Source organism: Thermobia domestica, chromosome 11 (assembly GCF_964235325.1).
Source record: "Thermobia domestica chromosome 11, izTheDome1.hap1.1, whole genome shotgun sequence".
Lineage (NCBI taxonomy): Eukaryota > Metazoa > Arthropoda > Insecta > Zygentoma > Lepismatidae > Thermobia > Thermobia domestica.
Genome location: NC_137464.1, coordinates 36,194,212 through 36,221,860, shown reverse-complemented (window position 1 = coordinate 36,221,860; position 27,649 = coordinate 36,194,212). Strand labels below are relative to the sequence as shown.

General features: G+C 35.6%; 1 protein-coding gene across 2 annotated transcripts in view; it reads right to left on the bottom strand.

Annotated features, from left to right (window-relative positions):
* Nucleotides 1-27,649, bottom strand: part of FBXO11 (F-box protein 11) — a 51,307-nt gene that overhangs the window by 13,879 nt on the left and 9,779 nt on the right. For both annotated transcript variants that reach the window (XM_081730369.1, XM_081730368.1), the window contains exons 3-7: nt 25,112-25,271; nt 21,334-21,893; nt 19,090-19,334; nt 16,387-16,690; nt 11,273-11,576 (exon numbers count right to left, since the gene is read on the bottom strand). In XM_081730369.1, coding sequence (XP_081586495.1) covers nt 11,273-11,576; nt 16,387-16,690; nt 19,090-19,334; nt 21,334-21,893; nt 25,112-25,271 — 1,573 coding nt within the window. The remainder of the gene's footprint in view (nt 1-11,272; nt 11,577-16,386; nt 16,691-19,089; nt 19,335-21,333; nt 21,894-25,111; nt 25,272-27,649) is intronic.

Below are 27,649 nucleotides of genomic sequence, written 5' to 3'. Positions count from 1 at the left end.
AAGGTACTCACCTTTGCTCATCTGTATTCTATTACAAATTAGTTTAAAAATTTGACATTTGTCACCACTGTCAAGACATAAGTAAGAACAAAGATTTTGGCGAAAATAGGATGTACGGAATTAGATAGGTAGTAACTGAAAATATTTATCATATTTATACTAGTAAACACTTATTTTTTGAGGCTTCACATAAGTCTGAAGTCCTTGTGCTTCTTTGGTACTTAGTAAACAAGAGTGAAAGTTAAGATCAGGATTAGGAATTTGATTTCTGGGCTGTTGGCATCTATGGCCATCTTAGCGAGTCACGTAGAGGGATGACGTACATCGGCGATCACACTATCCGAGGAAAGGGAAGGAACTGGCCTGCGACCTATATGTTAGGTACCATCCCAACATTTGTCTGGTGTGAATGAGATTCACATTGGCTGGTCTGAAAAAGCTTTCACACTTTTTCGACCGTGCCCCCACTGGGAATCGAACCGGGACGACAGTGAAAGTTCCAATGATGTTATTCCAACTTATACCCCGAATACCCAAGTTGGATAATTTAATTGGACGGTGTTATGCATCAATTGACCAAGCGCCAAAACATGGTTCTGAGATATTGAAGGAAACACAAACGTGTTACCATTGCGATCAAGTTCTTGGCGTTTGGTCGAATAGCTTTTCCTGAACGTTTAAGCAAATAGTAGGGTTTCAAACTTTTTTTTTTTTTTTTTTTTTTAACATTATTTACAGTGTCTCCTACTCACTGATGTAAAACGAAAAATGGCGCCTGGTCAATTGATGCATAACACCGTCCAATTTTGAGCCGTTCACCCGAATGAAAGAGGTCTCGTATGCTTGCTTCTCTGAACGATGAAGACTTTTTGATCATTTCCACTTTATCGATGTTGCGCTTTGTATCTTTCAGTTGTCTTTAAATACCCGATGATGGATCATCGTTATATTTAACATCATGAATATATTCTTTCAGTCTATTACATGTGTTCCTTGTCTTCATGCCTATACAAGTGTCTTGCTACGTATGTAAAACTTTGTAGACTTGCAGAATCCAATGGATTAGTGAATAAATTCATATCCTGTTACGTCTTCTTTGGGGGACGCAAATGCCATTTTAAATTAAACTTCCTTCAAACTTTTTGAAACTGAATGAAAGACAGACACTCCTTATCCATCCTTTGGTTATCATCTTTCATTTTTAATACTGTCCTGTTTCAACGATATTTCAACCTGATGTAAGCATTAACAATTGTTAAATGTACTAATGTAACCACTTTTTAAAAGAAATCATTTTCCTTCCCATAGTTTAACAAAAGATTCACTCAGTTTTCCCTGCCATTATTGTTGGAATACAGAATTGATGCTCCGTGAAAGAAGTACTTCCAACGAATTTGTATGTACATATTGGGTGCCTGCTGTATCTTTGCGATAGAACTTGGTGTGAATGTTTAGTTTTCTATTTATGGTTAGATCAGAAACATTTCTGTTATTGTTAATTTCAGTTTACTTCTTTACTTTGATGTTCGCGTTTTGGAGTTTACTCTCTTGATTGATTAGTTAGTTGCTTAAGTTTAAAGGAAACGTTAGCAACGATGATATTTTGTCTCCGTTTTGATTATTGAGTATAAGTTCTAACAGAGTATCTTCCTTACACAAAAATTACGGATAATTCACGAAACGGTAGTGTTTTGTGTATTGTAATTCTGAAGATTTTAAAATTTCGGCTTCAAAATGATTCAGCACTGCATTTGCTAAGAATGAGTTTTCCATAGCTAATCCATCAGCCTATTTGCAAACTTTTTCCGAAAATTAGAGAGCGTTGAGTGTAAGAGCATCAAAACTTGTTTGATTCAAGTTCTTTAGATGCTTTAATCGTATTAAGAAATAATGAATATTCATTCATTCTGAATAAAATGTAGTAAAAATCGAGGTGATAATTAAAGGAAGATGGTTAAGTACTGAGAATTCAATGTAGTTACATACCTCTGAGGATACTAGCAACAAATAACCCGAAACGAACTTCAGTATATAGTATAAAATGCAATTTTATTGGGAAAATATAGAAATATTTTAATTATTATGATCGCTTTATGATGCTACACGACAGTGGTTACTATGTTTAGTTGTTCAAGGGGTAACAGAGTTGTATTAAAAGTTTCTGGACTTCTCATTTCTGAATTTACAGTAAAGTCTGCAGCGATAACAATAACAGCAAGAGTTAAAAATCGGAATCCACTATTGAGATTAATCGCACAGAACTGATTTTTAAATATGCTAGCTGAACCTGCGTTCTCTACACAACGCATCATTCACATATCAGTATGAATCTGCTTGTCATTTCTCACAACATTTGTACCTGTCCCTTTACAGACACAAGTGAAAGATGTCTAGATAACAATCAGCAAGGGGGACCATAAAGGGGAGATTTTTCGATTATTTTTTCAATATCTCGCACCGTTTGCAAGATTTGAGCCTACTTTCGGTTGGAGGTTCTAATTCATGTATAATCAGTGTTTTCTTTCTTCTTGCATGCAGTATGTAACAAATCAGTGATATATGGTGTTAATTGCGCAAAACACTCCAACCAATAAAGATTCTTCTTAGACTGAAAAATGGTTGTTCTTAGTTTTTTATTATCATTTGGCCATGAAACAAACGCCTCAGAGATATACAACTCCGGCATATAGTTATGTGGTGCTGGAATATATAACTCACAGGGTATGATCCTTTACTTTTTAAACATTTTTTAACTCACAGGGTATGATCCTTTACTTTTTAAACATTTTAACATTTTCAATGTATCCCTAAAAATGTAATAAAGAAATAACGTTTTTATTTTTTTTTTTTTTTATTTTTAAATATTCAATTAGAACTGAACAATCTACACAAAATTTGAAATCGACCCGTGAAAACAACACGATTCTAGCACTTGCGGTTTTCAAGATCTCGCTGTCGAAAGGATTGGAGACAAACATTTATAAACTTTTCTTTGGAGACAAACATATAAACCTAGCATTTTAATATATAAATCATTTTGTACTCCTTGAATTAACTTAAAAAGTTCAGTATTAGTTAAAAGATTTATACATACCTGGAAGGATGCAGATACAATACCTTCACATACCCTTACAATTAATATTGATGTGTTATTAGAATTGTCTTTTATCTCAAACCTAACTCAAACTTAAACTATGCTCAGGTTAATTAGGAACAATACTTTGGAATCTGCGATATTATTTTCCTCTCAGTTGTAATTCCTATAACTTCAAATCTGCAGACGTCTGGGCAAAACACGAATTTTAAAGGCATGATAAAGTGATCTTCTACTTCAGTTAAGTTTCTCAATACAATGCAGCGGGAGCTCATGTGGTTCGGATTCCACGTTAATCAGTAGGTCCACGTCTCACATAGCCTCGCTGCTGGATGGGACGTTAAGCTCAAAATCAACTCAACTCCATACAATCCAAAAATCAACTACGCAGAACGACGGAACAAACGTAGCATGACTAATTTTTACGGAAGTTACCTCCTAGTCGATGCAACGAACCTTGAATGCGAAACTGATCATAGTTAATAACCAAATGCTTACGATCTTACGAAAGTTCGAAGTCTGCAAGTTCAAACTAACATACTGTCTTCATGAATTTTCAGTCTGTAGGGAACAACAACTGGAATTTCAAGAAGAGATGGCTCGTCTGGTAATGTTGGTCACGTACCGGCTCCTATTCTTATTATTTTTTACTTCGTAGATCGAAGTTTACTTCTTAATTAAAATGCTGGCCTCAGAATGCAGGGTGAACATCGAAATTCCTCTCGCTAATACAACACGGGACGATACAGCTAGGAGCACTAGTTTGACAGTTATACACGATAGAAAATGCTGACGGTAATAGTAGTATTTATTATTGCAATCTTGAATTTTGTGCGTTGACGCACTTGATAAATCAATTTACTATATGCCAAATGATGAGTTCTGGCAGTAGCAGTGAATCTTCCAAAAATTCTGAAATTATTATAGCGATAGGAATTATGGTGAATTTTACATTCTGGTTTAATATCTTCTTTTGAACACTTTCACTGAATACCAAGACTTCTTTTATTTCTTTTTTCACACAACAAACAAATACATTCTAAATAAATTTTGATACGTGAGCAAGTCCTACTCTTGGGTCGAACTTTAAAACTAACTCTATGGCCTATGGAACCCGGAGGTTCAATACCGTGTTCACAAAAGCTCTTCATTGACTTCTGTCCTTAGCCAACTGGATCAAGTTTCTACTTTGTATTCCTATTTCTGTGAGATTCACTTCAATCTGCGCGGAAGTCTTTCTAACGGTCGTTTTACGATTGGACTTCCAATTAAAATTTTGAAAGCGTTCCCACTTTGTTCCATTCTGGCGACATATGCCCAGCTGAGCCTCCTAGACTTGATGACCCTAACAATGTTTGGTAAACGATATAAATTATGCAGTTGCTCGTTATGAAGTTTCCGCCAATCCCCATTCTCGTTCCTCTTGGGTCCGAATATTCGTCTACGGATCTTGTTCTTAAATACTTTCAGTTTATGTTCTTTCCTCAAAGTAAGTAACCATGTTTCACAACCCTACAGGACAACAGACATGGTTATCATTTTATATATTTTATGCTTCAAATTCCTCGACAGAATTCGCGACGACAAAAGATTTTGAACTAAATTATAACACGAATTCCCTGCTTTTAGTCGACATTTAATTTCTTCATGAATGGTTTTGGTCTGTTGCTATTGATCATAGATACTGAAAAATATTTACTTTATCGAAAGTATTATTTGATATTTTAACACATCCATAATTTGCAGTATTACGACCCTGACGAACTTTCATGTATTTAGTTTTCTCTGCATTTACTTCTAAACCCATGTCCCTGCAAGCGTTTAATAAGACTTCTGCATTTCTTTCTATTGTTCTCCTATCATCCCTTGTTATATTTATAATCAACATATGACATAATCTTGTGAATACGATCTTCTTGTTTCAGGCCATTCTCGACGTGAAAGCTCGTGGACAAGAATTTTCACCCTCGGATTTTACTTCGGGATTCATTTAAACATATCTTAGTTAATCTAACTAGTTTTTTTGGTATTCCAAATTCTGTAAGATTGTTGTACAATGTTTCCTTTCTAACTGAGTCGTAGGCCTTTCTAAAATCAATACATAATTTATGTACGGGGGTATTGTATTTCCATTTCGTTTGGAGTCGAAGGCAAGTATCTGGTCGATAGTTGATCGATTTCGTCTAAATCCAAACTGATAATCTCCAATAGTTTCGACGTCAAATAGATGAAACAATGTGCAACAGTAAGGGGAGATAGCATATATATTGTTCAACGCAATATTGTCAGATTTGGCACATAATGGGACAAAATACATTAGGATCAACATTTATTTATTGAAATTTAATGTTCTTCTCCAGCACCGAGGCTATACGACATGTGGTTATACAGTTCAAGGCTTACAGTGGTGCGTTCGAATTTTAATGTTCTCCCTTCAAGAATCGAATCCAGGATCATATGCGCCAAAGGCGCACGCGCTAGCCACTGAAGCAGCGGGGACGGCTATAGTCAACGTTAAAACAACACAAATTCTCTTATGGACACCATTTATCCATCACAATTTATACATGGCTTTAAAGGAGTCCTTACATATTAAGCTTTATTTTGAAACGTAGTTTTCTAGGCATTTATAAAATATACATATATGATTTCATGATATATCCTACTGTTGAGAATATTACACCCGTAACAGAATTGCGCACTGTACTAATCAACACTGATCACTTTCAAAACACTATTTTCTACTAGGCATTGAGAAAATATTCTCAACTGCAAAATATTCTTTAATTTCCGCAATCCTAATTATAAAAGGGATACTTCTCATCCTTCTCTGTCACGCTGTGTCTACGCTAGTAGATTTCGCAAGCGTCAGGTAATTTACAAATATGAAACTATTGTAACGATGTAATTGCAAGTTAAAAACTGTATTGTTTCACTTTAAATTTTTCAAAAAGGACAAGGGTCATAATCATATGCAGATTTGAACAGTAATATTTACGTAACTGCATGTTAGTTGATGGGAAAGCTAAAAACAATACGTAAAATAAACAAGTTAAATTAAACAACTAAAATTTTTTAATTAAGCATATTTTAACTTATACTGTGCAATTATTCATATTCTCTAGGCACGAATTTCGTAAAGGGTTATCCAGAAAGCGCGCCGGTTTTGGATCGTCTGGCAAATTTTTGTTTCTCGGTTGCCGACATTGTTTTCTATTGTTGCTCTACCCACAAACATTCCGATTGTTGCCTTAGTATGAATTTCTCGCATTTCTTTAGTTTGTGTCTAGACATGGAGCAGTTTACTATAGCCTGCCATGCTGCCCGCGAAGCAACCCAATTGTTCCAAGAGCGGTTTTCGTATCGCCTCATTTCGCGTAATGCTGATTAGCAATGGTCCCCGAGGTCATGCGACATAACTCCTTGTGACCTTTTTCTTTCGGGTGCTCTTAAATCATTGGTATATGTCAATGAACCCACTCCATCCGTGAATTAAAGGAGGAAATTCAGAGAAATTCGACGAAATCCACGTGGAAAATTGTCAGTCATAGCGTATTTCACGAACAATTATTGCATGCCAGCGCAGAACAGGAGGTCATATGCCCGACGTCATTCACCATACCTGAAATCGGAATGTGTGATGAACATATTTATGAATTTTGTTAGTGTTTTTTTATGAAATAAAGTTCATAATTTGATGTAACAAAACCGGTGCGCTTTCTGAATAACACTATAATACAAAATCATACAGACGTGGTCATAAAATGAACTATGTAATACAATTTATATTACACAGCATGCAATTTATTTCTTAAAAAGCTGCAACATATGATTAAACAAATAGAAAAAAATACGTGTATTCTTTTGTGAAAAGTGTTTTAACTATATACTTACAAAAAATTCTCTTGAAATGTCAGATCAGAATTATGAGCTTCTGAAACACACACACACACATATACATTTTACTTACGGCTGCCAACTGCATTCTTGACTCTGTTTAATACTTAGCAAAAATTTTCAGCTTTACATTCCCAAGCTAAAGCCCAACATGCTGTTACTTGCTACTGGATTACTGCTGTAATAATATCTACAATACAGAACATGCACATGTAATGAAAGCCACTTACACAATTAACAAACAACGGACGTATCAAGTTGGAAATTTTACAAGTGAATGACTATGAGTCAAAAGTGAATGAATCGGGAAGTCATTACAAAAAAGCTCGATCACTTACAAAAGTTCTTTCCTGATTGTAGAAATCGAGATACTTATAAAATTCAAAAACTATGCAGCTAAAGAGATCAATACAGTTTCTAAATGATGCAACAAAAAATGCTGAATTTATTCGAAGAACGGAACTTCTGTAAGCGATTGTACAATAATAAACAGAGTAGACTTCCTGTCACCCATTATTGAATAAACTCATCAGTAGCGATATCTATGTGTAAACTTAAATCTCACTATTTTTGGCACAAGGTACTATTGAAATCGGCACATTCACTTGTAAGCTGCTTTGAAAGAAAGAAAAAAGTCAAAGAATGCTACTGTATAGTGCTGAAAGTTAGTGTTAGTGGAAATATTAGAAGGATACGACTGTTGTCGAATACGGAGGATAAAATGGAGTTACAATTTCTTCACGTTCTTTTCTTCACTGAAAACTATTGAAATTAATTGTACATGCATATTTACTACAAAAACAGTCATAATTATGTAACTTAACTTGTAAATCATTCTTATAGACCTGGAAATTTACATATCTTATAGGAAAATGGAATTCTGAAGGTTGAATCAACAGCCAAGGTAGAACAACACAAACATGTTGCAATACAAATTCATCTGAAGTTTTATAAGAACAACTGCTTTATGGGCTCGAGGACGTGCAGTCATAAATCTGCTCATCACAAGAAGTGGCAACGGTGGTCTGTAATACACGCATATGGGCTGTATAATTTTTCTAAAGTGTGTCACAACCCACACCAATAGGCTTACGATAGTTCGTTTGCTTCTGTATAAAGAATAACGGGATTAGTACGGAAAGTACCAGTAGCTAGCCAAATGACTAGATGATGAACAGTGTCAAGTTGCTTCAGCAGAAGGCAACAATCAGATATATGTGGCTATACTATAACTGGACCAGATTAGACAACAGAATACGGTTAGCACCCCACGTGCGGTAGGAAAGTACAGAACATATTCAGAGCACGGAGACAAAAGTACTTAAGATTACGAATGTGTGGTAGCCACATTAAGCAGTGGTCAAAAGTCAAAAAAAGTCGAATTGAGAGATGAATGCCTTCGAGATAGAAGTGAATTAAGAAGGCAAATTTGTTGGTGGCAGAATGTATACATTGAGTTTTTTGGCCAGAAAACTGAAATACTGTCTCGTTCGAGCAACGAACAAGACGATTTGATGTCAGTCGAAGCTGTCGATCATACCGTGAAGGTATCTACAGTGGCAATAAATAACAAGATCGTTAATACAGAGCAGAGCACAGAGATGAACCTGGATCTGCGACAGCAAACAGTATAACATAGTATAACACTGAGAACACAGCCTTGGAAGACTTTTCCTCTGGAAATCGTTCAGGGAAACAAGCTATTACATCAATATTGTAATATAATGTAGATCGTAAAATGTAAAGCAGGATTTCTACTTTTGAACTTTAATTAATACAATATACACTCACCATGGAATTCTATTGGATAATTACAATCGAATCCAGTTTAGAAATTTAGTAACAAATGGTTCGGTAGAAAATTGAACATTCATTCATTTTCATTCTCCTAAGTCGTTTTTTTATAAACAATATTGTTTAAATAGGCTCTGAAAAGATGTGTTCTTCTCTTCTTTCTTTCTTGATATGGAGAAGATATCGCGCCATTTACTTGGTATAATATTCCCAATTCCCATTTATCTTACAAGGAGACTTATGGAAGTGTCACTGAATGAAACTGTGCACACTTGTAGAACATCGAAAAATAACCGACACGCATTTTTTTTGTTTCGGCAATGGTGAAGATTTAAGGGTGGAAACCACCCTTTGAACGCTAGGGGTGGTCTCTAAGTATAGACCGAAAACAACCATTTAATTTAGAAGAAAACATACTGCCAGAGGGTCTTTTAGGGCAGCTGATTCAGAATCTGCGTCAAAATTACAAAATTGAAAATGGCGGATCCAACACAATTACAATTACAAAATGTCTTTTGGTTTGTAAATTATCTGTAGTTAGTAAGAACAATTATAGTTGGCAGATTACTGCGAGGAGGTTGCAGACAATTTGAAACCCCTTTCTGTTCTCATTTTAATGGGATGCTTGATTGAAGTGAGTCTCTTCTTCTCTCACTACAGCGTTTACAGAGAAACGAAGAGTAGGAAGTGCGGCACAGTCAATAAATCTATGACTCAAAGCTACACCATACAGCCTTAAATTTCTGAAAATCGTGTTCTGTTATCACCGGTTAATTATTTTGCAGGAAAAGAACGGAACATTCTTGGCCCTACAGTCCAAAACAACCTCTTTTAATCTGAAAATGTCTTTGTGAAAGCATCAAATTCGGGAAAATTAACACCAGGTCTTCTGAGATCATGAGAAGGGGTCTTTCTCCCAGCGTCTAATGCAAAGTCGATTTTGTTATTGGGGGCCGCGGTAGCTCAGTGGTAGAGTGTTCACCTCTGGTGCATGGGGTCTTGAGTTCGATCCCAGCTCGCGCCATGTTTAACTTGTGGTGGACAAACACTGTGTGCGTGGGTTTCCTCGGAGTTCTCCCGTTTCCTTCCACTTTGTTCATTCATTTCTCATCATCACCGTCTCCTTTATTCTAGCCGGCATAATCGTGGGAAGTAAAACTCAAATATTTCATTTTATTTTTTTTAAAATTTTATTTATTTTTTTTTTCATTTTGTTATTAGATTCGCGGAGTGGTCACAATTAATCAACTTTTTAACCTATTTTACCTCAAAATAGAAACCATTCAGCACTGACAACTGGTAGGATTCAGCCTCTTGATGTGTTCGTCTTTAGGCCGTGGAAAAACTTCTTGAGACATTTTACTGATATTGTCCTCTACAATATAACATAAATTTACATCTCCGTAATAATATAATTTAGATCCAAATCACTGATTCATAATCAGTTTTCTTCTCCTAGATTTGCAGAAGATTGTGTTGCATTTTGTGATTTGTCACAGTTATTGCTGTAATAAGGTGAGCTTGGTGTAAACAACAATTATGCATCGTTATGCCAATATATATATATATATATTTTTTTTTTACCGAAATATCATATTGTGAAGATTTTTCTCAATAAATTCATAATTATAACAATTGAGGATATGTAAAAAAAATTCTAACATAGCGAGAGAACTTAGTATACATAAGCACGCCGAATAGGGAAAGGTACAGGGACTCACTTTAATCAAGCATTCCGTTACAATAAAGGGGTTTCAAATAAATAGCGGGATTTCAAATCGGTCTACAACCTTTTTGCAGTAACCCCTGCCAACTATAATTGTTCTTGGCTAAGTGCAGAGAATTTCAAACCAGAAGACATTTTGTAATTATAATCACTATATTGGATCCGCCATTTTGAATTTTGATGTCAAATTCTGAATCATCTGTCCTGAAACGCCCTTGGCGGTATGCTTTCTTCTATATTAAATGGTTGTTCTCTGTCTATGCTTGGAGACCACCCTAACGTACAACAGTTGGTTTCTACCCTTAAATCTTCACCATTGCCGAAACAAAAAAATACGTGTCGATTATTTTTCGATGTTTTACAAGTATGCAAAGTTTCATTCAAATCGGCGAGTGACACTTCCGTAAGTCTCCTTCTTAGTTATTAAAAACCATTGCTTACCATACAGCACACGTATTGGTCACTTCAGTATTAGAGTATGTTATCATCGGATTCAATTTAAACTTATCTACAATTTCCAGTTTGAGTCGGGATGCCCTCGAAAGAAAATTAACAAATACACAACTGCATTTTCACAAAGATGCTGTCTACAAAAATCCATGCATTGAATGAAAAAAGTAGCATGCAAACGGCATTACACACGTAACAAGCAAGCGTGTATGAAAATGTATTTACAAACAGCAACAAATAACACGAATATCCACACATTAGCAATCCCGTGCTTTTGTTAAATTAATCACACAAGGTAAACGGTTTATTACCTAATCTGTACTCCTGAGTATAGATGATTGAAGATGTCATTTTCTTCTAGTTTGCCATGACCATTATCGTAGAAATATACACCAACTTGCTTTCCACTATGAATGCGATTCCGCCGAAGTACGGGAGTACTACCCGTTGTGATCCAGACTCCAGCTAGCGTGTTGGCATATACCTCGTTCTCTTCAATGAGACCTTGTCCTTTCTCATGAACATATATTCCTCCGTGTTGGCCATGATGGATCTTATTATGCCTAACTATTGGATCACTATTCGTTCGAATTTGTATACCTGCTAATGCATTACCTAAAAAGGGAATAAATGTTTATTATAAAATATTAAAATTTGGTTAAAAAATACGATAAAAATAATGAATTTAAATGTTTTAATTTAGATATAGCACATATGTAGCACCACATGCATGATAGTAATGACACAATCATAATAGATGTGTGACACCATAGTACAAGATAATAGAGAAATGCAATGAATAATTCATTTTCCTATAATTCCATAAAGTTGCACACTAAAAATATTATTCAACGGGTTACTAATGATCCGTACAATAATTATATAGGACCTCTATATTCAGACGGAACAAAGCACAATTAAGTTTGACTTAAGACTATAAAGGTAACCATAAAAGTTCTGTCGCTTTTTGTGGAGGTCTGTGTTCAAGTGGACTTTACACTGAGACTTGAATGCGAATGGAGATAAGGCGAAGCTCAGTTCTTGGTGTGGGTATATCCAACATACTACCTGGTTATGGCAGTTCAGTTATACCGTGAACTTGCGTAAGGACAGAGTGACATGGAACCTCCACAGAGCGTCATAAGGGCGTGTATGCTGTGCGAGTTCAAACTGGAGTCAAACGCCGCTGCAGCGCGGCGGTAGGTATGCCAGACCTTTGGTGAGGGTGTCGTGACTATGCACATAATGCAGCGATGGTTTAACAAGTTTAAGAACGGTGATGGAACATTCGAAGACACATCGCGTATCAGAAGACCAACACATGTACGAAATGAAGACCTTCTGGCAGCAATTGCAGCGAACAGGGCCAGACATGTGAGAAACTGGAACTACAATTCAATGAGAGTGGAGAAACTATTCGGCAGCATCTGCATCAACTTGGGAAGCAGTACAAGGTGGGTCAATGGGTCCCATATGATTTGACTCCGGGCCAGAATGCAACGCGAGCAGACACCTGTGTTTCTTTGCTGTCTCGTCTGAGGAAGTAGCCATTTCTGGACAGGGTATTGACATATGATGAGAAGGGGGTTCTGTACGAAGCTCCACGGCGCCATCATCATTGGTTAGCATCCTATGAAGCGGTTCCAAAACAGTCGAAACCAGCATTGCACCAGAAGAAGATCCTCCAGTGTGTTTGGTGGGGTGCTTGCGGCATCGTACATCGAGAACTACTACTAGCTGGTCAGAGCATAATGCAACTGTGTACTGTCAGCAGTTAAGCCGTGTTCAAAAAAGTCTGGAGCCAGCACTTCTGAATCTTAAAGGGGTCCTCATGTTACAGGACAACGCTAAGCCCCACGTTATGGGACACCATTCTACGTCTTGGATGGGAAACACTATTGCATCTGTCATACTTCCCGGACATTGCACTGTCCGATTATCACCTGTTCCATTTCTTGGACAATCACCTTAGAGGACGCCAGTTCAAATCCCCAGTAGAGGTGCAAAATGCACTTGATACTTGCTTCGCTTCACGGCTCACCAAGTTCTACCGCGATGGAATCCCGGCCTTCCAGAACGTTGGCAGAAGGTCATCGATGCTGATGGGGACTATTTTTGATCTTCCAGGTACGTCTTAGGTGACATATCGATGCTCAAAGGTGATGGGCGCAAAAGCGACACATCTTTCTTGGTTACCTTTATAATTTCATCAAACAGAACACTCCCAGCGTAGAAATGATATAAAAATAATGAGTCTCCTCAGGATCGTGTAGAACATATTCTTCAGGAACTGAATTTAGACATTTAGCGTCCAAACATCACACAGTTTGATACAGTCTTTACACTAAATGTATAAAGACGAGAAAAGACGAAAAAGGATAATGTGGGTTCGACTATGTGCAACTACCAGCCATTTTTATTGTTATATTGGAAGAGCAAAGCTATTATTGTCAAAATTAGGATTGGAGAGGGGAGAAAACATGAAAAACGGTTGTAACATGGCCCGTACATACGTCAGTGAAAGAAAAATAACTGGATGGATGGTAAATACAGAGAACAGAAATAGCTACTGAAAAGTTTTAAGTGAAATAATGAAGAATAAGGTGTTCAGTATATAGAAATACTGAGCTATATATATATATATATATATATATATATATATATATATATATATATATATAAGCTTAACAAAGTGTTTATGTTTGTATCCGATGTCCTCTTTGTCACGGTGCAAAGGTAAGCAATTGATATATTAAGATGTACCCTATAGTGTAGTCCCAGGACCTGCCGAAAGACAGAATACTTATTATTATTATTATTATTATTATTATTATTATTATTATTATTATTATTATTATTATTATTATTAATAATAATAATAATATCTATCACTTATTCCACTATTTGCTTGGCATATTTTGAGGGATACTCAAATAATCTTATTATCTGAGAATCTGGGCGACAGTCAGTGTCTTGAATCCTGAGTGAAATAGGGTATTTTATTCCTATCCTATATTACATAGAATTATATACCTGTTTGTTACTCTACAAATCGAAATATAAGCGAACGCTAAGCGTGCAAAGCGTGTCCTACAAAACGCGGACAGGGCTTTCCTGATTTCCTTCCTGCGATAAAGAAATTCTATACTTTCAAGTGTACAACTGTAATATGAAATTAAACGGGATTTTAAGTATAATACAGCTTTAAATGTATGTAGAAAATATAATAAAATCCAATTTTGCCCAATAAACTCACTGGGTTTCTCAGAATCCTGCAATAGTTGCAACTGCTAATTCAATGTGTACACGAAGTTCAGGTAAATTGTTAGGTAATAGGCTGATGCGTTTTATTTTTATTTATTTTTTTAATATATATATATATATATATATATATATATATATATCCTACAAAAAAAGCCACACGGGATGGTAAAATGAAATGAAATATTTGTTTTACGTCCCACAGTTATGACGGCTAAGCTAAAGGAGACGGTGATGATGAGAAATGAAAAAATGGTGGAATGAAGAAAGTGGGAGGAAACGGAAGAACCCTGAGAAAATCCAGGCACACGGAGTTTGTGCACCACAAAGCTCACTTGGTGCGAGCTGAGATCGAACCAAGGACCCCATGTACAAGACATGAATGCTGTACCACTGAGCCACTGCGTGCCCCCACACGGGATGGTATTCGGCAACCGGAAGGGCCAAGGGAGCAGAACCTAATCTTCACAACTAACCCGTCATATACGCCGTTTTTTTTAAACCTTCTCTTGAGTTCCATCCTGACATCCCAATGCCAATGTGAGGGTGCACCACCCTGTTGGAAAATAAGATTTTCCACGTCCTCTTGCAGTTGCAGGAAAAACCGTATGTGAACATGTAAAGGCAGGAAAGTTCGTTTACACTGTTCTCGTAAAAACATAGAGATATATACTATTTTTTTAAAAAAACTAGTAACTACATAAAACACATTCACCTTGGGAGAATTAAGGATATGTTCTTTTATAACTGTATATATGAGGATTTTTAAAAGCCAAGTTACTTACATATTGTTTATTTACTTTCACCGAAAGGTGAAAGGTGATGGAAAATGATCTGATGGTGGGCCAGTGTAAAAATTAGAAAATGAATGTACTGGTCACTCTGCGGACAGATTCGAATTTTTACATTATATTTCGGACATAAAAGCGTTCCTTCTCAAAGGGGAAAAGAAACTGGTTTAAAATAAAGATGAATACATGAAAGTCATGTACAAAATGAAACTGTAAATGAGCTTTAAAAAAAGTACAACCGTAAAATAAAAAATAAATAAATAAATAAATAAATAAATAAATAAATAAAAAAAAAGTAAAGAGCTCTTCTCGCTACAATGCTATGTATTTATTACTTTTCGTATAATGAATCGAGTTTTTGATAGTTTTAACAACACACACGTAAGAAACAGGAGTTAATGGAGATGGGATGAATGGGAATCAAATATGTATATAGTGTAACCCGTATGATAACATATAACTTATAAAGCACAAGCTGTTTTGAGGCTTCGAGTGAAAGTTTTCCATGGTGTAAAAATCTCCAACCAGCTTTTAACAAACCTTTCTTTATCCGGTAGTAAATATGATCTTATTTCTTTGCGTTTCACGTTCGACTAGTTGATAATCCACTCTATACCTCTCCCTTCTCTTCTGCTCAATATAACGAAGTTCACATTACTGAACAAACATAAAGATATGGAACTAATACCATAAATTATCGTATCCAGAACAAACTCGACTGTTCTGAGACACATGAGTCATGCAGGGATCACACTTGTGTTTCATGAAAGCTGACATAGTTGAGTAGGACCACAGCCTCCTGGTTTTATACATAACACTCATCAGTTCTTGGCTTTCATTGTTAGTGAATGCAATTCCTATTAATAGTATGTTTTCGTCAGCTACAGAGAAAATCAGTCTGAAAATCAAATATGAGTGAAAAGCAAAGCCTCAAAGCTTGCGAAATTCTTCCGTTAATCTTTCCTGTTTGTGATAAGCAGGAAGTATACCCGCCTCCTTAAAACTAACTAACAAGGAAACGAACAACGTAAATAGAAAGACTGGGAATCTTATGTATAACATTCCGAAATTATTAGAATTTAAAATACTCAGACAGCGACGAAATATAAACTGACAGACGATGATGGCACATCAGCAGTTCTAGTAGTGGTGTAGAAAGCACTTCTGTATTCCTAGCATGCTCAGTAATAACATGATTAATATTATAAGTAATAGTGTCAATACTTTTGTTGTAACGTTAAAGGTTAAGTCTACACGCTGGCAACATTGCGCTAAAATTCACGTAACAGTGACTACTGTAGTGATCGTTTTTCATCTAAGAGAAAGCTGTAATGGTCCATGGATGAGCGGTAAGAACGTCTAATTTTACTTACCATAAATATTATTGTGTTCAATAAGTCCTCTTCCTTCCCCAAATATATATACACCTCCTTGATGGCCATTGTAGATCTCGTTGCGTCGTATAGTTGGGTTACTATTCGATGTGATCCAGACACCGGCAAAATTATTTGAGTGAATTTTGTTGTCAATAAATTGTCCCAACCCATTTTCGTGAACGTAGATACCTCCCGTTTGTCCATGATGAATTTCACAGTGAACAACTGTGGGATTGGCACCAGCTTTGACTTCAAATCCTGCTATTCTATTGTTGTGAATGTCGTTAGCTTCGAAATAACCCTGTAAAAGATTTGAGAGAGTGTAAATACAATGCGATTCACATATTGCAAATACCTAGTGCTCAATATTACTGACTTGGTTTATTATTTTTACAAGGTGACACAGAAAATTTAGTATATATTTAATCTTTACACATCGTAATTTATTATAGAGAACGTGGCTTTATTAAAACGGTTACAAGATTCTTTGAAAAAACTTTTTGTAATTTCTTGGCTGAAAATGAAATGAAATCTTTAAGTTTTACGTCCCACGGTTATGCCGGTTAGGCTAAAGGAGACGGTGATGATGAGAGATGAGTGAAATGGTGGAATGAAGAAAGTGGGAGGAAACGGGAGAACCCCGAGAAAACCCACGAGCACGGTGTTTGTCCACCACAAAGTTCACTTGGCGGGGGCTGGGATCGAACCCGGGACCCCAAGCACCAGCGGTGAACGCTCTACCACTGAGCCACCGCGCCCCTCAATTTCTTGGCTGACACAAATTTGGGTACATCATAGTAATGAATTTGATGTAAAAGAAAATAAGATTTAAATACACAAAATAGCTGAAGAGGGAGAATGAAAGTGAAGCTCATATGAGAAACAAAAAAATAAATGAATGTTCATAATGGAAAAATGAAATGAAATTTTGAGTTTTACGTCCCACGGTTATGCCGGTTAGGCTAAAGGAGACGGTGATGATGAGTAATGAATGAAATGGTGGAATGAAGAAAGTGGGAGGAAACGGGAGAACCCCGAGAAAACCCACGCACACGGTGTTTGTCCACCACAAAGTTCACTTGGCGGGAGCAGGGTTTGAACCCGAGACCCCTAGCACCAGAGGTGAACGCTCTACCACTGAGCCACCGCGGCCCCCAATGTTCATAATGGAATTAAACACATCACTACTGAATTGAAAAAAATGTCTGACTCACGATTCAAACGTGCAAGTTACAATTTCACGTTTTAGAATCAATCGGGCTTTATCATCAGGTGGAATATTAAAATATTGGTAAAAACAAATGGGAACAATACATATTTTTTTTTTTATTTAAACAGCATTACTCCAGAATGTGCCTTACACCTTCTGCACACCGGTCTATTAAAGATTTTACATTAGCAGGCTAATTTTTATCAATATATTTTTAATCTTTCCATGTGGTATTAAACCACCACATTCACTATCTTGTCATACAAGAGAGTGATTTTGAACAAGGGAATCCCAAGCACGTATGAAAAACAAATTACTTACCAGAAAATAGTGAAAAATCACACAACACTATAAGCGTTTCCTCTTATCGCTTCACCATACAGGAAGAAAAAGCAAGCACGAAAAAAGCTCTGAAGTGCCAGTTGGGTGCCATATTAGAATACATTAACGTACCAGTTTGCAAGAATTGCGGAAGGAAAGAAATGAGAAATTTATATATATATATATAAAAAAAAAAACTATAAAATAATGAAGTAATGACACTAACAATAGGTAATACAAATGAAAGTGTATAATAAATAATATAATAAATATGAGTGTATATGGAATGGAGTGACGGAAATTGCAATGGTCGGTTAAGATCAGATAAAGACTGAAGAACAGGAAAATATTTCCATCTTTTTCTGAAGGACGCGGAGAGTCTCTGAAAAGCACTTTGAAAATATTTACAAGAAAGTTATGGTCGAAAGTGCTGTTGTGCATTCTAGGCCAGGTACATGAGGAACTTGAGAGCTGCAGGAGTACTGGGGTTCATTGAAGCGGATCGAAAGAGACATTACGGCTTCTCCGAAACAAAAGCTGGATAGTATGAGATAATAGGATCATGTGTTTCCGAAATAAACGGACGATAATATGATACTGAGTGACATTCGGAATACACGATTTGGTAGTTTCTTTTCCCATAACTGAAATGTTTGTGGTTGAAGTTGAGAAGAGAGTTATTACAGACGTAGTCATTGAGAGACGATGTAATGAAACATGGTTTTCCAATAGTCAAGGGACAGAGTAGGACACTTGGATTTGGAATGGATGGGCACTGTCAAAGGTGAAACATTACATACTGGAAAAAAATCTCTACAAGCTAAAAGAGACGATGATTAATAAAAGGAATGATAATGAAAAAAATAACGGTATGGGAATGTAGGAGGAAACGGGAGAATTACGAGAAAATCCACGGATAAGATACTGTCCACCACACACACACTTAAATGACCTAAAAATCCCTCGGACTAGTGTAAGTGCTCTAAAACTGAGCCACAATATTCCAATACTATTACTCAACATAATTTGTACGTCAGTTTCCCGACATCCACATCAAGGAAGGTGCTTGAAGGACAACGTACATTTCACTAGGTATCTATAATACAAACGCATGTAAGATACTTGCACACATTCAACCAAGTTATTATTCTGCTGTGGGCAGTACTTACCAATCCATTATCAAACGTGAAAATTCCTACATCACGACCGTGATGTATATGATTTCTCCTCATAATGGGATTGGCATAATTTTTAACCCAAATTCCGGCTAACGCATTTCTACTGATTTCATTGTCTTCGTAAGTTCCTTGTGCATAATCAGTCACATAAAGTCCTACATTCTCACAATCACTAATATCACAATGTTTAATAACTGGATTCGCTCCAACACCATTTACACAAACTGCTGCACCAACTACAAATAAATTAATATGTTAGAAAAAAATACATGTAACGTTCCAATAACATATATAATCGCAATAATTCAATAAAGGAACTTTTTTTAAAAAAAAAAAAAATAGTACGTTATACACACACAACATCTTCCATTCGTTTACAATCACTGAAGTTCATGGAATTCGCATCTGTATTTTCCTCCTTAGCTCCTTTTAACACCCGTTAAACATTAAAATAATTCATAAATATAAATAAAATCTGAATTTTAAAACTTACAAATTATCTTCTTCATTTGATAAAGACAGTTTCATTTTTCCGTTAAGTTTCTTTTCTTATAGGATATAATCTATATTTTACTTTATTCTACAGCCAAACCAAACAGGTTTGCCAATGGAGCGTAAGGAACACATTTTAAATTAATAATCTAAGCAATGAACTTTATTTATACGTACTTCCACTGAATTCCTCAAATGGTCATTATTTTTCAAGTAGACTCAGCGACTACCTTTCATCAGGATGGAAAAATAGGCTTACATCATTCTGTGCAATAAGCTGATAACGTGCTTGATTATGTAACTCCAGTAGAAATATTATAGCTGATAAAAATCATTATCCAGTTACAATAATGAAACCCACCTACAGTGGGATTCCAAAACACATTCCTAGTCTTTCTTAGCTATTTACGAGTATTTCTAAAACAATTTCTCCTTTATGATGGTCCCGTAACACTTGACCATCAACCCCAACTAAATATAGTTACCAATACGCAACTGCTATAATGAAACCCAACTATAGGTAAAGTCCTAAAAACGCTATTCAACACTGAAATTACATATTTATATATTAACATATACTATCCTGGTCTCCCTTATGCCATTTGAATTGCGTCTTTAAAATTCCGACTATAGCCGATTGTTTCTATCACTTTAAAATAACTGCAACATTTGTACTGGATTTTAACATCAAGCATGTGATCAGCTTGTTGCACTGAATAATATACACCTGTTTTTCCACCCTAATGAAAGGTAGTCGATGAATCTACTCGTAATGTTGACCATTTGAGGAAAGAATCGCTACAGAAATATATAAAAGGTCAGTTATTGTTTATCGAGAGTTCTTCGTTGATAATTATGACATGTGGCTTGGATCTAAAAGGGTAAATATCACTTTTTGGCAAAAATGAGATGTTTGTCAAATTTTAACGTCTATAAATGGATATTTTCTTGTGCAAGAAAAGCAAATGTTAATATGAATGGTATATATACCAAACTATTTCGAGTTGACATTTGCTCTTCTTGCACAAGAAAACATCCATTTATAGACGATAAAATTGAAGAGTATCTCATTTTTGACAAAAAGTGACATTGGTCCTTTTAGACCTAAGCTAGAGTATATACATAGAACAGTTACTCATCAGTAATATACCTGTTATTTTAACGATCCTATTTTAACAATATGTGCTTAACGCTCTTCTTATTACAGAGAACATACATAATTTGTTTTCAAATTATTTCTGTTACCAGTAACCGTTGAGAAAATATTCCCATTATTATTATTATTATTATTATTATTATAAAAAATTAGTTTGACACCAATGGTATTTAATGGCAGGAATACAAACATAACTATGAGCCAAATTCATAAAATAAATGCAAAAGCCTTACCACGATTCACAAGAAAGAAGTTTTAAAACAGTGAAATATGAAAGTGGCATCACAAAGGGGTTTGATATATAACAAGACTGACTTTCATTCGGTGTGTTCCAGTCTAAATTATACTCAATAATGCCTATAATCAGGCCATACCGAACATCACACTGGTCAAAGATAGAACGATGGAATTTAGAAAAACGGTCACTTATGTACAACTCAGTGGTTTGAACACTTTTCCTAAAACTCTTCACTGGACACCAGAAAAATCATTTTGTTACTTACCTGGTAACTTCGATATTTAATAGAAGTACATAATTTAATATGCCTATTTCATCACTCACGCGAACCCTTCCCCTGATCACTTACCAACAGAGGTACTTCTAATAATGCAATGATCCACAGTTGGTGAGCAATTTTCTCCGATTTCCAAACAGTAATGTTTGTGATGGGGAACTGTTGAAGTAACATCAGGAGAGAACTTAAGAGTTATATAACCGACATACGCTTCCTTCGCTCCTTCCACGAACATAATCGTTGACTCACTTTCACGTTCGAGTACAACATTTTCGGCAACGTTCCCAGGAGCTGCACCCACTATTGACACATTCGAGTCTATGACGAGAAATTCACCGCGATAATTTCCGGCATGCAGGAACACTAATACACTATCCTGTTCGTCAGCATAGTCTAAAGCTGCTTGAACTGTGTTAAAGTACGCCAAGTTCCGACCTTGATATTGTTGTGGGAATTGCTCCTGGATTTCCTGATATCCTGGTCGCACATGAACACCACGATACAACTGCCGAAAACTCTCCTTCCATGGATTAGCGTGCTCTGAATCCTCTAGTGAAACGAACTCAAAGCGACAGGGTGCAGGGTTGAAAAGAGGAAGGTCGTACTCATACACATTCTGGTAGAGGTTTTTCCTAAAAAGAAGTTGAGAAAATATTAGTATTTGCTACTTAGCATTAACAGAAATATGATTGACTATAATCCTCAATAACACTTATGTTAAAATTTTATGTTAAATTGCGTAAAAATAGTATCTTACATTGTATGAATTATTTATTGCAGCTTTGGAAAACAGATTGCTAATAAAATTCCAACTGACCATCTGACCAAAGCAATATACATACTTTCTAAAAATACACATACTGCTTTGGTCAGTTGGAGTTTTATTAGCTAAATTGTGTATTTAGATAGTAAAAATAAATTGAAATAACTTTTTAATGTGTCTAATTCATAATCAGCGCCCGTCAATTGTGAGTGAAGCGTTTCTCTAGTTTTAGGAATATGTTTCTCTTTTAAATTATTTACTATTCTATATTCCTATGTATGTTACTGTGCCCACACACATATCTTCAATAATACTAACAATATTTGAGCATACAAAATTTTAAACGATTACTCAACTCCACATCTGTTACCTATTGGACAAATACACCACATTCAGTTTTGGTTTGAAGTACATAAAGGTTTACCTTGACTGGAAGAGTTGGGGAGTGTAATCTGTAAGTTTACTTACCAATTGGAAGTACCAGGTTCAGAAGTATATTCAGCTACTGTTAAATGGGTAATTAGGAGTGCGGGAAGACGGAGCGTAGTACTGCCTACATTATATCCCTACATGCCGCAATACTGTCAGGGGACTAATTCGCCTAACCCCATAAACTTCCTTCTTTCCACTGGAACTATATCAGTGACTTACAATGCAAGAACGTTTTTTAGAAGTCTCAATATATTTGTACAGAGCCTTCGAAAACGGTGGGGTTTTCGTGGTGCTGATGCAGATGCACTCGGGTGAATTTATGACACATTGTTTTGTATGGCAACTTTTAATAGATTATTCTGAGAGAAAAATGTAACCAGAATTCATTACAAATGGGACGAAACACGTTCTATCATTTTTTCTTGAAGACCCTATATATAGGTAAACTATAGACTTCATTTGGGTAATCTAGTGTTCATTATCATGTCCATAACTAAAATATTTAGTCAATCAACACATCTCATTTTCAATGTAAAGTATACCTCACCTTCCATGAATACAATGCAACTAGGAGACTATTACGTTTATAATTCTTCGCAAAAAACGCATATTCGGAACTACATAAATTACCTCATTTCAAACTAACATATATTTAAGACTGTAACTTCACCTATTCAGTGTTCTATCACTTTTGAGTTTCTTGTATTTCACTGCTTTTAACAGCCTGCCACCTCCTCAGAACAGTTAGAGAAGATCAGTTATTACAGAAGATAGACCACAGAGAAAGATAACTTCTCCTGCTATTGAAGCTTTTGCAAAGAAGAACTATCTTTCTGATTTACTTATTTTCTACAGTATCTAAAATTCTCTAACAGCTCTATCTAATTAAGGAGTCAGTGGTCTTGAAAGGTAAGCAGCTTATACTAACACAGAACACTCAACGGGTCAGTTTCTACCTCACATATGAAAGTTCTTACCTTGATTATTATTTCTAGTTATTTTTTTTTCAATCTTTGCACTTCTATAATTTTAACTGATGTAACTGATTTTAGAGAATTCTTCGTATTTTAGAGATTCATAACTTTTTCTTTTTTTAAAAAAACTAACCCTATCCAAACCAACCAGTAACATAGAACCAAGACGATTGAAATAACGTATAATGAAACTTCTATTAAGAGACCACCGCAGTTTCACTAAAACAACGCATTAAGAAATTAAATAGGAGTTAACATTTTAAAATACACCGTTGCAAAGGATTCAAAATACTCACAGTACTGTAATGTAAATGTGGATACCAATTTCCTTCGAACAAACTGTTTGAATTAAAACTCACATATTTTATTCCCACATTAACTACACTAACGTATGTTTGAGTAGTGGTTCGGATCTCACTTTAAACAGTGACTCTCGTATGCTGAAAGGGGATCTAAAGTTAACCAACCACTGTTTTTCACCACCTGGAATTAATCTGACTGTACAAAAACATCATATTAAGCTGTCTCGGCTTTCTACATTTTTCCCGAGTAACAACCCTCCCAAGTAAGTCTATAAGTGTGTGAAATACGTCAACAATACGCGATCTCTCATCGCAGTCATAAAATTGCCACTTGATGTAATTCCTCTACTTTTTTCAGTACGTCTGGCCCACGGGCACTCTCAACCCACTCACTCTCGAAGTCAATGCGTGAGATTGATAGACCAGGTGAGGTTAAAGGGTGATAACAGGTAGTGATGGTAGTAACATTGAGTAACTTTAAAGTGATCTGTCTTCACTATTCTCATTATTTCCATTTGACTTTCTCTTCTAAGGACAAGAAGAAAAATACAATAAGCATTCTCATTACTTAATTTTTTATTTTTTTAAGGAACTTCAGAGTTTGTATGGAACAATTATAACTCTAAGAAAAGATATTTAAGTTCGGTCTATTTCAGCTCAATTTACGAAAAAACTAATATTTGAATTTATTTTCATATTCTAATTCGATAATTTCTTACTTTCTCGACACACAACACTTTTCATCTTGCTGCAACACACTTTAGAACAGAGTGGATGAGTGACCTCCACCCTGTCATACAACTACGAACATTCATCGCTTCTAACTGTTCGTACGTGACTTGCTTGACCCGGAAGCAAAGCAGTTCCAGGTAACAAGCAGGCGGAAATTAGATTAAGTGGTGTTTCGACTTTGCAGAATGCATTTTGCCAAATTTATACATGAAACCAAGAAGTGATCACGAAACTGACCGGTGGTCGTTGAACATAGATTTAAAATGCATTAATCTTACATCGGTTCTTATTAAAAGACCGTAAAGAGAAGTGGTCGCCTGACAGAAGTTTCACTGTAATTTACGTCGTTTAACTTATTTTCCCGTAAATCATTTTACAGTCACAATTTTTTCCCCACAAAAAACTTCGTACAAGATTTAAAACCAGATTCTTATGTTCAGAAAAATGTACAGTTGAAATCAATCACTGGCATTAGTTTTAAAATCATTTTTTCTTTTACTGGACGAACGGAATCGTCACATTTTGTTCCCTATAGATTTATCACCATACCTGATCTTCTAATACTACCACGGAAATCCAGATTGATTTCACACAGTAAATCTTTCTTCTTTGCTTTGAGTTGGCCTCGCAAATCAAGAAATACCTACCAGAGTTCCGTATCATTGGCAATTGACTGGAACCTCTTACACACTTGACTTATTCGACACAAATCTTGTTCCAGCAAATAGCTGAAAATCGTCAAAAGAACTTCATCTGGCAATTCGTATTGTAAATAATGTGCTGCAGTAGGAGATGTGGTAGACGAGCCTAGAAATAGGAAGTGAATATTAAAGGATACGTACAAATAACATACCTATTTGGATCAACAGAAACAGAAAAAGTAATCTTAAGTTCCTTTACTGTAGCTATAAGAGATTTATGATCGGTAAAGGAGGAGATGTTTTGAGGAATTTTTTATAAATATGCATTGCTTCTTTCAAATTAAATACATATACTACTACCGTAATTTTAGATTAAAGGATTACTACTTCTTCCTGAAAAAATATTATAATATTTGTATATTATATTATACAAATTAAAGTAATAATAGCAGTTTATTTATTTAACAAAGTATCAAATTCAATGGAATATGTGACACACAGACATACTGTTCTAAGTCGTCAAAAGCTTTCAGCATGTGCATTGTGCAGCGTTCTCGTTAGTTGGATGCAACATCGAGGAGGGAACGTTTCCTTCGTTAAGGTGTAACTGAAGAATCTGTTCTATTGCACAATACTTTGCCTTACCCTTCTTGCACAATGTCTGATCTACTGTCAATTCAACACCTTCATTTTTACGATAGTATCTCTCATCCCGATCGTCAGTTTAATTTATGTAAGTCTTTTCCGATTTTTACCCTCCAGGTTTCGTTATGCGGTCTGCAGACGGGTAAATGTTTGATTTTGCTAGTGTCACGTCCGATTTGTGTGTTAAAATAAGCCGAATACATTCACTGAAAAATTTATGCTTTCGATACACTAGCAATTTACTTTTCAATAAGAGGCGATTCCTTTCGAATGCACTCCAACTTATCTTAATACGTCTGTTTATTTCTTTAAGTTGTATAATGTTAATAGGCATCTTCTGTCCTACGTAGATTTAGCTATCCACTTTCAATTCCGTACTGTAAACTTAACCTTGACTATCTTGCGAACATCACTTTCGTCTTTTTCATATTCAATTCGAATTCACTGCACTTAAAATTAAGTTGTTCTATTGTACCGAATTAGAAAACGGACTTACTCACAAATGCGTCATGTTTCATTAAGATTCAATACTGTTTCAACGGAAACTTCCACTTTCCACGGTTAGCAAAAAACTTGCTAAATGCTTCTCACATCTCAAGCGTATGTTAGCGTTGTTGGATAAATCGATTCTTTTTATGTAACAGCATAAATCAGTTACGTACATTAAAATATTCTTCTATCATATCTTGAAGTTTTGTGTTGTTGTTCATGAAGAGAACGATGTTATCAGCGAATCTCAGTTGGGTCAGATGCACCCTGCTTACATTTATCCCTTTGCTCTCTCAGTTGAGAGATCAAAATACACATCCAAGTACTTTTGTAGGAAGCTTAGAAGAATAGTATCACCCTATCGTTCTCCCTTCTCAATACCTAAAGCCTTTGTTCAGTCGAACAGTTGGATTTTTCCATTGGCGTTTTTGTGCATGTTATCCATGATTTTATATGTTTCTTGGACATTACTCAATTAAAGTGCTACCGAAGGCTTGACTGAATCGAAAAATACTTCACATCAATGAGCGTTGCTTATAAGGGTAATTCATACTTGTTTGACGACTTTATCAGTTCCCCTTAAGTACTAAATCCAGCCGATGAGTAAAGTGTGTTTTCCCAATCGGAGCGTTAATACCTTGTAAACATTTGTAAATTTCACAGAAAAAGACTTATAGGTCTGTAATTGTATAGCCTCAGGAACTCATCCACTTCATAAACATTTAGTATAAAAGCTGCAATATGAATTTTTCCACTTTTTTCATCAGCTTTCTTTAACACGTCTAATGTAATTTCATCATCTTCTGTTACTTTCTTTATATTATGTACCTCCTCTTCTGCAGGGCAGGGTACCCCTGTTTCTCCTTTATTTTTGCTTTCACTTCCGATTAATTGCTTGCCTATAACTTGCTGTAGAATAGTATAATCTCCTTCAATAATTCTCAGTAGTTTTTAATGATTGTGCTGTCCTCTTTCTTCAGCGCTACTATGTGCTTCCATTCATTGCTGAAGCTCTGCTTTGACTTCTTAAGGCCCATTGTCTTCAATAATACATTTTCATACTGTCTTGCAAAGTTTAAAATAATCTATTTAGTATGTCGCTACTAACCTGCACTCCTCATCTTTGCATCAGATAGTGTGTTTCTCCAGATTTTTTTTTTAAGTTGTATTAATTCCTACTTTCGCAGCTGTATCCATCAGAATTTCTGATATCCTTATTAGCTTCTGGAACATCCATATCTTCTTCAGGGTGCAACAAAACAAATCTTTCTTTCTACAAGCTTCTGTTGATCTATTTCTTTTCAGTTTGATTTTCACATGATAGGTTAAACTTTATCATTCGATGGTTATTTCCCGTGGAGAACCTGTTTAGAACATTGTACTCTCCAATCAAGTATCTTTTGTTCCATA